Source organism: Gallinula chloropus, assembly GCF_964237585.1.
Source record: "Gallinula chloropus genome assembly, chromosome: 1".
Classification (NCBI taxonomy): domain Eukaryota; kingdom Metazoa; phylum Chordata; class Aves; order Gruiformes; family Rallidae; genus Gallinula; species Gallinula chloropus.
The window spans coordinates 210,865,239-210,877,709 of record NC_140085.1 but is presented as its reverse complement, the minus strand read 5'-3'; the positions used below and the strand labels follow the sequence as shown (position 1 = coordinate 210,877,709).

The following is a 12,471-nucleotide window of genomic DNA, read 5'->3' as shown; positions in this document are numbered from 1 at the left end:
CTATGATCCTTGGGGTCCTTTCCAACCCAGACCATTCTATGATTCTTATAATTCTATGAGTCTTGTTGGCCAGGGAGGGGTGAGTGATGCATACTGGAGAGTTGGTGCTTCTGGTACCTGACAACACGATGATCTTAGTGTCAGATGTATGGGTTTTTCAAGCCAAAGGCTTGGTAGAAGCCATCTGTCCTGGTTCTGCCCAGGCCAGAGTCAACCTCCCCAGGCATTCAGCACAGGTGAGCTGAGTCAGCCTGGGCTGTTTTCTACACCACCTGACACCACTTCCCCATAAAAGCAGCTGGCTGGGGAGGGGTATGGCTTGGTGCTTCCAGGACAGCTTGAGTGTGGCTGAGGTGTTGGGCAGCACTCTGTAATCATCTGGTTGGTAAGGTGCTCTGTGTTATCGCTGGGTGTGAGTGTAATTGGCTGTTGTTGTTCTCCTGTCAAGGTGCTTTTGTCAGTAAACTGTCCTTATCCCAACCCTTGGAGGCTCTGTTTTTCCTCTGGGAGTGAGTGAACAGCATGTGATGCTCAGCCACAGCTTGGGGCTGAACCACTGTACCATCTTCCTTCAGAACAGGGTAAAAGTCATCAACAGTGTAATGTGCTGCTGGGCTGCAAATGGACACTAAAAAGAGATGTTGTCTTCTGTGAAGGCTGTTTCTTCTCTCTCTTTTGCAACTTCTGTAGTGCTGGAGATGGAGCAGATGATCAGCCTTGCAGCAAGGATGTTTGCCTAATACATTTTGAAGAGGTCTTGCTCTCAGCTGCTACATTTGGCTGGTTCTAGCATTTACTAATAGTCTTTTTAATGAATGCTAGAAAAAAAGGAAATTTACTGTGTTTCAGAGCTGAAGGAAATGTAACAGCAGTTATGGCATTCTTTATTCCAAAGATAAAAAAGGTCCTCACATATGCCACTTCTTGCTTACATCAGATCAAGGCCCAAGATTCTGGTATGAAGGGATCATATTGCAGGTCTATGACCAGCTTCTTAGTGCTTGTATGGCCATAGCCATATATACTCCAGTCTTCAGAGTAAGCTCTCACCCTACGAGGTATTGCCAGTTACATGGTAGTTCACAGGTCCTATGCAGCCCTTCCCTTCAGACATGCACCATCTGTCTGTCCAGGTGCTTCAGCCTGTGTGTTTAGAAATGCCTTTCTTCCAGTTCCAGGCACAGGCTTCCCATTGTACTGTCAGTCTTTATGGGAATATGTGCTGCCTCTTTCTTCCCCATTATCTCACTGCTGGGGTCTTTTCAGTCTTTGTGTTGGCTTCACATCTCTCCCTGGCTTTAGACTGTGGAGAATGATGAGGGACTAGGAGTAGATCTTCAGGTTTGCCTCCCCTGGTCCTCAGCTCCTTGAGTGGATCAGGAGACAATGACATCCATTGGAGAAAGAAAGAACTATGCCTTGCCAAAGGGCTGTGGTCTTTGGATGCCCATGGCTGAATGCAGCTATGATGTAGGAGGTGTGAAGAGGGTGGGGAGAAACTGGTGGAGCATGGCTGCTGAGCTTGTGATGGAGCCTGCATCATCTCAGACTCAGCATGTACTCAGCACTGGATAGGTCAAAGGCAGGGACATACAGTTCCCTCAGCTCCTTCCACAGGGAGTCCTTGCTCCTAGGGGGTCTGAGCTGTCCGGATGCCCAGTGTCCTAGTTCTGGCTGGTCTGTTTTCCCAGCTGCTGTCTTCTCCACTGGAGGAGGTGATTTCTTATGAGTCATCTTCTTTGGGACAGAAACCTCTGGGTTCTTTCCCCCATGGTGTGAGCAGATGAGAGGGAAGGTATCCATAACTATTTTGTTTTCAAGGTCTCAGCTGGGGGTAGGAAGATTGGAAAATGCTGGCTTAAATCCTTAGCTTAAGGTACCACTTATGAATAGGAGTTGGACAGAAGCGTGCAGGAAATATTCTCACAGACTTTAAACTTGAAAGTTAAACAGTTCTCAAGTTAAAAACAACACCAACTTCTCATCTCTTTTTTTTTTTCTTGCACAGGATGGTCTGGTGGAACACAGGAGATCTAAGTTCTATTTCTGGCTCTTGTCACCAGCTTCCTATGACCTCGGACTAGCTGTCTAAACTTGCTATGTACCTCCACATCCTTCTCTGTAAAATGGGGGTGATCACATTCACCTGCCCCGTGGAGACACTCTTGTCACTTATTTCATAGCCTAAAAATATAGGAAGGGCCATACTGAGTCAGACCACAGACCTGATTCACCTGACAGCCTTTCCCTGGCTACACAGGGGAAAAGTGGATACACAGTTTGGTTGTCACGGGCTGCCTTTTGGTCTTTCACAAAGTAAAACACGTGTGGAAAGCACAAGGTAAGTGTGTAGGGAGAAGAAATATATATCTAGGATGGTCCTGGTTGCCCCAGGGTCACCAAAGGCCAGCAGCAGCACCGGCAGAGCAGACCTCTGGAGCATCCTTAGCCAGTGCTGCCCCTTCCTGGCTTCCCCGCTCAGAGCGCTCCGTGCTGCTGGCACGGGATCCGTGCTGAGTGAGGGGCTGGCCCCGTCGCTCCCCCTCCCTCCCCAAGGAAGAGGAGCTTCGGACCCTGGGGGCACTGGCAGCACTTTGGGGCTCTCCGACCATCGTGCCTGGCAGCCCGGGACGGGCGGGGCGGTACCGGTCCGACCTGGCGCCCGGAGCGGGTGACGGGACGCGGCGCTGCCGGTGTCTTCCTGCGGGACAGAACCGGGGGTGTGCGGAACAGGGTTCCCCAGCGCTCAGCTTTCGGTCCGGGAGTCGCAAATCCGGTGCGCGCCTTCCCCGGAGGGGCCCGGCGGTTTGCGGGAGAGTCCCGCTCCCCGCCCCGGCAGCGCTGCGGCCTCGGAGGCTGGAAACTCCCCAGCGCCGGGCTCCGCCGGGGGTAGCCGGGGCCTCGAAACCTGCTCGGGAGCAACCCTGTGCCCGCCGGCGGGCGGGAGACGCGTCCCGGGGAGGGCGTGCTCCCGGCGGAGGATGTGGCCCGGGGGAAGAGGAGGGAGGGGGGGGGGCGGTGTGAGTGGTGAGGGGTGGAGAAGTTATAAATCAGCGGGGCTGGGGCTGGCTGGTAATTGATGTCCGCGGGAGGTGAAGCTGGCAGGGCGGCTCGCTGCGGACACTCCCTTTCCGCGGGCCGGGGCGGGCGGGGAGGGCTCGAGGGCTGTTGGATGCGGATCCCTCGCCGCGCCGCTATCTCCACCACCGCGGGAGGAGCCCGGGACCGAGGAGAGCCCGTCGGAGCCTAGCCCGGTGTCTCGGCCTCCGCCTCACTGCCGTCGTCAGGGGAAGAGCCCTGCGCTCCCGCGGGCAGGACCATGCCCCGCCAGCTGCTCTCAGGGACCGTGCTGCTGGGAGCCGCCCTGCTGCTCGCAGGTAAGGGGTCCGCCGGGACCCGCTGCCCCATCCATCCCCCAGCTCTGCGCCGGGCTCTTCGCGATGTGCGTCCAGCGAAGTGTCACCTCGGCGGCGTCTCCCGTGCCCCTGGCCCGGCCCCGAGCGCTTGCCGGCTGGTGCCACCTGCCTCTCCTCCGCCCCTCTCCCCATGGCTGGGTCGGGGAAAACGATCCCCGCTTTTGAGAGTCGCGAAACGCCGCATCCTGAGCGGTCGTTAGCCTCCGGATCCCCGGCGGTGTGTCCCGGCAGCAGCGCCCAGGGGGTGCCGGGGGTGCGGAGCCGCGGTGCCTCTCCTCCGGGCACTGGGGCCAGCCGTTCCGGGGGATGTCCGAACCGGTGCTTCATGGAAAGAAAGTATGTCTTGGCTTCAGGGTTCTTTCCTCCCCGCTTTGTTTCCAAGTGTCAGCCTCTCTGTTTTGCCCGTGAGGCTGAAAAGGTGCCCGTGAGGCTGAAAAGGTGCCCGTTTCCTTCGCGAAAATCCAGGTCCTGCTGCCTCCCGCTCGGGCAGGACGGCGGAGCATCGGGCGGGGGATGGCCCCGGGGTACCGGGCGTGGGTCTCTCTGGGGAGTGCGATGGAGGAGCTGGTCTCCGTCGCCCGCGTCCCGCAGTGCCGCGTGTGTCGAGATGGATCGGTGCAAAGATTTACTTTTCTTAATCGAGTTTTATTTCACTTTGCGAGAGGAACCGTCCGCGCTGGGTCGTAGCGCCGGAGTGTGTGTGTGTGTGTGGGGGGGGGTCAGTCCCTACTTTGCGTTCCTGCTCACCTGGAGGAAGGGGTGCGTGGGAGCCGGGCAGGGGCCGCTCCCACGTGGGCTCATCGCACCGCAGGCCCGCCGACCTCTGTGGGGCTGCCCCGCGGGGCGGATCGGCGATCCCGCAGCCCTTCCGCGCACGGGCTCTCCCCATGCTCCGCACGGGGCTCTCAGGTGCGCCCCGGGGGCAGCTTCTGCGCAGCATCGCCGGGCTTGGCGGCCGGCTGGGAACGACAGCAAATCGCGGGTGGGGAAGGAAAGAAAACGAGTTATCCCCCCCGGGGCGGGCTCCGAGACCGGTGACCGAGCAGCGCGGTGTTTCTGCGGCTAGCGGTGCGCCCGCCCGCCCCGCCACACTCCCCCGCGCAAGTGGCCAAAGGTCTGCTCGGTCCGCTCCGCCCCGGCGCGGTGCCCGGCGCGTCCGCGGGAGCGGCCCCGACGCGGCGGTCCCCGGGCGCTGCCCGCGGCCGCGTCCCGAGGCTGCCCGGGAGGATTGCTGGCGGGGCAGCTCCGACGAGACGTTTTCCTGCTCTGGAAGTGCTGATTCATCAACTTTGATAAAGCTGTATAGGTGTTCTGTTCTCTTTATTTCCCCCCCTTTCCCCAGGAAAGTGCTAATTACCCCAGATTATTTGTCTCTGCCAAGGAGACTCTTATGGGCAGGATGAAATAGGCACAAGCATGGGACACCCACCCTGGATACAGGAAATGTGGGTTCAAATCCTTGCCAGGCTTCCTTCACAGCTTGAGCTTGAACTTCGGTGGCCCGCTCCCACATGGGCTCCTGCAGTGACCGTCTGTGCTGGGGGACTGGCTTCCTCTTCCCTATCGGAAAGGTTTTCCATTGTGCAAATCATGGCAAAGCCACTGCCCAGGGAGAAGGTGGTCTCTGAAAGCCAGGAGCTGTGAGAGACCCTGGTTTACCTTCCTGTTCCAGGGACTCGGTGACATATGTACCCTAAACCAGTTCTAATGGGGAAACATTTGGATTGTTTAGGGAAAAAGCCTGATGCTCTGGGTGCTGCGCTGTGTTGGGTCTTTTCAGGTGCATTAGGTGCTGGAAAGGTGCTTTTCTGTAGTCTGGCTGAGTGTCTACAAAGGGCTTGGTAGAAAGTCTTATTCTTGCCCCCTCCACACCCATCCCCTACTTAAATATACAAAAGACTGTGAATCAGAACTTAAGACATGTTTCAAACTCTTGGATATTCCTTTTTTTAAAGAAAAACAGAAAATAGGCCTTGCACAGCTTTGTTTGCACATCCCAAATAGTTTAATCACACTTCTGGGTCGGTGGTAAAACTCTCCCGTGTGCATCTGCACAGAGCGTTTCATAGTTATTGGTGAAGTGGTGGGTTGGTGTGTACCACAGAACTCTCTGGTTTTCTTCTCATGTCACCTTCACTGCCTGTTGACCTAGGATTCTTATTCAGGCTTTCCAACGCTTCCTGTTTTAAGCATTCTTGGTTAAACTCAATTCATTACCGTTGTATGGTCCACTCTTGTAATTCAGTCTCTGCAGGTGTCTGCTGAGCTTCCATTAGCGGTCAGGTACTGGAAGAGATTCACAGAAATAGTGACTGTGGGGTTACTGGAGAGCTTCATAAGGAAAGGACAAAAGGAACTCTTTTAGCTTGCATATGTTCATTTGACAATTGAAATTTCCCCCAAATAACATGCAAGCTAGAAGTCATAAGAATCCCCATTTGAAAAATGACAGCAAGGAAATGATGTTTCTTTGACATGGGAGTACTGGGCACTTCAGCTCTTTTGTATTTCACATTTTTTTTGGCCATCCTGGGAAAGAACAATACTCTTCTGCCTGTTTTTTGCATAGTAGTCACCTATGTTTCCTTTATCCCGTGTATGTATTTGTTCCACAAATTATACAGCTATTCCAAAAAATTACATTTTTATGCTGAAGACTGTAGACATCATGGTCTATATGAAAATGTTGTTGCCATATTAAGTTCATTCTCCCAGTCTTAGACTTTGTATGGCAATAATTTTAATTGCTAGTGTTTGGGAATGTGAAGGGCTGGCTTTAAACCCCCAAAAGATCAGACTCTGCAGCCTGGATCAAGGATTATATGACCACATTTTCAGAAACATAAATAGATAATTTAGCTGTATTTCCAGCTTTCCACACAGAAGCAATACATCACAATCAGCAGCTAGGAGATAAATAGACTCTATTACAATCTTATCTGTGGACCGTGCTATATGAACCTCAGTTAGTTCAGTTGGAACTAGATCATCAAAATCCCCAGCGAATGATGGACTTTTCAATTTCATGGTCAGCTGGAAAAAAATGAAGGAAGAAATTCCAGGTCAAATCTAATCAGCACTGAGGTTAATTTCTTACCATAACTAACCTGACTTCTCTGAAAGTGCTACTGAAAGGGAAGTTCATACGTTACAGTTTTGGTTTGAGTACTCAGCTGAAACAGCTGCACAGGCACACAGTTACCACAGTCTAACAGGGGATTAGGGCTGGAGATCTTAATGGATCATGGTTTCCTAGGTCTGAATCTTCATGGAAACAGGTCTGGACCTTCATGGAAACTGTGCTTCCTTAAAAATTCCAGACTATAATCACATAAGGCAGAAGAGTTAGACCATGTTGCATAATACAGTTTGGTTTGGGGTTTTTTGGGGGGTTTTTTGTTGTTGTTTGTTTCTTTTTTAAAATGCATACATAGGGATTAAATATCAGACTTTGTGGTATTGGTAAAGAAAATAACGTCACTTACAGATGTTCTACCAGACAGGTGTTTTGCTCATATGCTCTACATAGGGCTAGGTTTCATTCTCTTAGAGCTGGTGTAAATCTGAAGCAAGTCCTTTGGGCTAAGCTAGCATCCTCTAGATACATGGTTTGCAATGGAGGAAATCAGGACTTGGCCTGTGCCTTAGTGAAGATCTTCATATCCAGAAGTACCTGATACATTTAAAACTAAAAATGTGCCCCTTGGGGAGATTTGTGGATTTCTTAGGTGGTGTTCTGGGTTGTTGTTTTTTGTGTTCTTTAAATGTGAGCAATAACAAACAAGCTAAGCCTATTTTTTTGTCAGATGCTTCAAAGACTGAAACCAGTAGCCCTTCACACTGTGTGGGTGTATAGGACAAAAGGAAATTGTCCAGATTTTCAGGACAGTTGCTGAGTCCCCACACTTTAATGTGGTTTGGAAACTTCAAGCACAATGTTTATCAACTCTCTGCTTTTCATGTCTGACTGAGATTGGGAAAGGAAGAAGCTCAGCAGATGAGGGTTAAGGTTCGGCATTTCTGAAGCCTGCGCCCAGTGGTGCTGTGGTGGGGCTTTATCAGCAAAAAGTGCCTTTGAATCCCCGACCTTAGGGGCTGGGACTTCCTGCTGCAGCCCCACAGGGACAGATGACTTCAAGAGTACCTTTGCTATGAAGTGTAGGATGCCTGGCTACCACAGCCACCTCTGCTCTTGGAGGCAACTCTGTCCTGTTGGTGTGAAAGCAAGCTGCAAACTGCTCCCCTCACAGGCACGCTTTACCTTCAGATCTTCCTCCCCCCAGCAGACTCTTTTTGTCCCCTATCAGTGCCTCAGTGACACTCTGTATAATTCAGGACCACTATAGATGCTTATGGAACAGTTAACATCTCTTCATCATCTTTCCCAGACTTCTGTTTGCCTTGTGCTAGTGGAGAAGCAAAAAGTTCACTTTAAGGATTATCAGGACCCAACCTGGGTAGCACAGGGAGCTGTAGCGTGTTTGTGATTCCCTCAGGCTAAATTAAGGTAAAACAACACCAAATGATTGATGGACTGATTGATTTATGGCAAAAGTAACCTGAACTTGGAAAGCACAGTGGTAGGTGGTGTGACCTCTTATTGAAACATTTGTAGGAAGAAAGGGAAAGAGAGGAAAGAGGGAAAAGAGAGAGAGAGAACACCACCCTCGGATCCCACAGTGATGGATGTGGAAGTCCTTTGGTGATGGGCGTGTGTGTGGCTTCTTGGGTTTGTGTCCTTTGCTGCCTAGTCCTCACACCCCTTGAGGACTTACATGGTTCTTGTTCCAGAATGTCCTTTGTCTTCTGCACAGGTGCAGGGTGGGTGGTGTTGAAGGGGCACGAGCCCCTTCTCCAATGAATTCTGTATGACCTCTGGCCATATATGGTGATCAGAGTGCAGAACAGCATATTCTCAACATTAGCCCTCCACATTCCCTGCTAACCAACTTTTCTTTCATGGTTTATTGTCATTATATAACATGTTTCCACCACATTATTTGATATCAACACACATTAACCCTTTCAGTCTCTCTCAACAAGGGCCTGACTTTACTATCTTTGTTTTTTTCACCACATCCTGGTTAATTTTCATTACCAAAATCAATCTGCCCATATCCACAATGATGTCACCCATGTAATATGTTTAGACAGAGCACAATCCAGCGTGATGGCCTTGATGCCAGTTTCTGCTTGCACGATTGTAATACTTCTCCAGATGGTGGAGTTACTCTTCCAATATTCACTGATATGTGGGACTAAACACTCATAAATGCAATCCCTGATAAGTTGTATTCCCTCTTTTGGAGCAGTGGCCTTGAAACAATGTGCTCCTTGCTGTTAGAGCAGCTGAAGGATGGGGGAAGTGGTTAGAAGGAAGCTGTTTCTTGGACTTCCGTGGGTTGAGGATGCTGTGGCAATGCAGTGAAATTATTTCTTTGCCAGGCCTGGAAGCGGGGGTGGAGCAGGCAGGACACAGTGGCCCTCAGAGCTGAGGACCCCTGAGTAGACGTCTCCACTCCTCAGACACATTCCCTTGGGAAGCCTGTGCTCTGGGAACAGGACCCCCTGCTTAGTGCGTGGGGAGTGGTGAGGGATGAGTGTGAGGGCGTTTCATGAGAGGCATTTCACAATTTCACATAGTTTGCTTAAGCATCCTTCCTGTGGGATTCTTCCCTGCCACAGAGTGAAGGAATTCAGACCTTTTGTTCCCATTGTCATTCTTCTGTGGAAAAACCTCTCATCAGGATCACCATGGACTAACTAACCTTAACAGAAGTGTGAGAGTTGCCATCCTGGATCAGAGACGGGGCTCTGTTCAGCTCCGGGTTGTGCCTCTGACAGTGCCTGATATCTGATCTTCAGGGGAGGTTCAGGGAGCCTTGCAGGAAGCAGTTATCTGATAAAATTCCTTCGAGAGGAATCTTTTAGGTAGTCTGATCTAAAATCCACTATTACTTACTAATAAACTGTGGGATTGAGGGTCAAGGAGGCTAAAATTAGTGTCTGTCTGAAATTTAGGTGGTGTCTGTGTCTGTGGCAAATGGATGTAACATAGAGGGATTAAATTGCTTTATATTGTATAATACAAAGAATTTTCTTCTGTTGTGCTGGTAGTGGTTGGGCTGAAAACCTCCTGTTCTTTGTTTCATGCAGCGCTACAATTAACATTCATTCTAATCTATTTTCTTAGTGTTAATGATTATAATTTCCCCATGTAAATTGAGCCATAGGCAAGCTTGCCAGAAGCTTTCTGCACGTGCACCTACCACTGACTTCGCATTTTAGGTGTCATTTAACGGCAGGATGGGTTTAACCTCTGGAGCCATCTCAAGGGAGTCCTCTGTGCAGACTCTTCTGGTTCTTCTCACCTCTCCAGTTTAAATTGTTGCACCCCTTTGCTTATTTTCCCTTGTTTGGGGCTTTTGCTCATAGTGTTAGGGAGCCTGCTTTGGCAGGGGGTTGGACCCGATGATCACTCAAGGTCCCTTCCAACCCCTACGATTCAATGATTCTGTTTTATAGGTCAAAGTAGGGTGGATGGAAAGTCAGTTCCTGACTTTCTGGCTTGGTTTTTTTTTTTTTAATTGGAGTGTTACAGCACAGCTCGGGCCTAATGATGGAGCATCGGAAATAATAACCGGCAGCCTTCAGCAAAGTGGAAATCCTGCAACTTTGCTTTATGTCTTCTTGTATTTAGTTCCTAACCTATTTCTGCGTGCAGAGCTTAATGAGAACTACAGCCCCAAATGGATTGGATAGGCCTGCATTTCTTGCTGAGCTGGCAGGTTGCTGGCAGGTAGGCAGTTTGTCTGCTTAGACATCTATATGAAATGGTCTTCCAATTTAGCCCTACTATGCTGCTCATGTTTTCCTGTCAAAGCATCTGTAACAATTCTTAAGTTGGTAAATAAATTGAATTTGGTCAAGAAAACTTACCCCCTTAGTCTTTATAGAAATTTTAAATCATTTTGGTGTCTGTTCTTAGCATTCTTTTTTTGTCTTCCTATCAATAGCTTTCCACTATACTAGTTAATGGAATGAACTTTTCTCAAAAACTATCAAACTGATGATTATTTGCTGGGATCTGTCATGGTGGAATTAGGGCAGGCACATGGTGGCTGCTGAAAAGTGTCATTAAGAGATAAAAGTAGATCTGATGGCTCATGGACCTAATATGGGTAGGCCTACCTACACTCCTAAGCAGCAGAGTCATACTCATGTGGTGAGCGAATGTCATTGGCCAATCACATAGCATCGCTTTCAGATGGGCTGGGGATGAAGTCACAACCATTTCTCATCCACCACGACTTTAGCAGGGTCTTCCCGTAGGACAGGCACACGGTGGTGGGAGGGGTGTGTGAGCCACGTGGGCCTACGCCGAAAGTATCGGTACAGCCCAACTCTGAGACGACCAGTCCTTGCTAAGAACAGCCTCAGCAGACCTGGTTGTTTTTTAAGCTGGGCATTCACTTTGTGATATTTCTCTTGCTTTTATCAACACACGTCACAGTTGTGTGTGTTGACCCCCTTGGTCTAGTTTAGCAAAGTGACCACTCCATGAGGGTTCACAGTGGAGGTGTTAGGCTGCACATTTCGATTCTGTCAACTCTTTATGCTCCATGGGAAATATAAAGTTTGCTCTTATGGCTGGTTCTTCTCCTCTGAAATTGCTTCTCCTTAGGTATCTAATGAAATGAACACTTTTTTCCAGGCTCAATAGTGGTAAAGGTGCTCATTTCACATGCAGAATTTCCAGAGTTATTAAAACTGGATGGATAAAAGGAAACTGAGATTTATACGCTTTCATTTTCTCTCAGGTTCTCTGAGTATTAAAATTTGAAATTTATTTTTAACTGGCATTACGTAAGGTGCCCATGCTCATGCAGAGATATCACTTGGTGACTTTAAGACTGACAGGACACAATGTTTTTACAAGCTGGTGAAGCAAGTGCCTTCAAGAGGTGTTGCGTGGGCACAGAACACTCGACTGTGTGGCCTTGGCTGCCCAGGTATGATGGAAATGGTAATAATTTCAATTGGTAGTAAATGGAGCCAGATTTATTTCAAATAACCAAGTGTCATTTCAGCTTGTTAAATTTCTACATCTAAATTTTTAAGCCAACACAACCCTCTGGTCTTTAATAAAGAGGCTTTACCACAGGCTTCTGTAGGCACAGCCTGGCTCAGCTGGGCCAATACTGGCAAAATATTTGGCAGTTATTGGGGAAACACATATTTGTTTGCATTTACAGCCATTGACCATACTGGGATGGTGTTGTGTACCGCTCAGAAGCGTTGATGAGGCGCTACCAGAATTGTACTCTCTCTATTTTGAGCTACCGAGTTGTTATGCTTTGTGTCTGTAACATCTAATCTTGTATCAGTGTGTATACACATCCAGGGACAGCAAAGCCCTACAGATAGTAAATAAACTCTTATCACTTGCTCTGAGGTCCAGAACTGAGAGAGGAAGGACACACATTGCTCAAATAATAGACGCAAACATCTTTCTGTGCCTGTGAAGACCTTTCTTGGGCAGTGGTGTATCCATTTGCCGTGCTGACTGATTTTTATTTCCAAGGCATGGAGTTAGGGTCAAGGTGTTTTAGTCTGCACAGCACTCTTCTAATCTACTGTGATAAACCTTAGGCTGGTCAGGGTCTATTACGATTCTGTCAGCCCAGCTTTCTCATCCATTAACCTGTTCATTTTCAGGGTTGGCTCTTATGTCACTTTACACTCTTAAATTATAGTAGAGATTAATCAGATTTAAGCATTTGATCCAGAAATCACTGGGCATAAGTCGCAGAGCATCAGACTGGGTAATCAGTACATCCCTCTGGGCCTGTAAGGGACCAGTCAGTGAATTGATTCTTTTTATGCACGAATATGTGCTCTGCAAGGGAATTGCTTCCAACAATTTTCTTGATCTTGAAAGCAAATGAGAACACATTCCAGTCACAACAGAGGCGTGTGTGAGTGATAGATTTCTGGAGGAACTTGAACAGTTTCTTCTGCCCTGAGCGTGTTTCTGTGTGCAGGCTATGTACCA

The 12,471-nt window shown here is 49.1% G+C and overlaps 1 protein-coding gene across 1 annotated transcript in view; it reads left to right on the top strand.

The window, feature by feature from the left end:
* Nucleotides 1-3,319: 3,319 nt before the first annotated feature.
* FLT1 (fms related receptor tyrosine kinase 1) overlaps nucleotides 3,320-12,471 on the top strand; it is a gene marked incomplete at its 5' end in the record, with an annotated part of 118,829 nt that continues 109,677 nt past the window's right edge. The window contains one exon of the mRNA XM_084271146.1: nucleotides 3,320-3,377. Coding sequence (XP_084127272.1) covers nucleotides 3,320-3,377 — 58 coding nt within the window. The remainder of the gene's footprint in view (nucleotides 3,378-12,471) is intronic.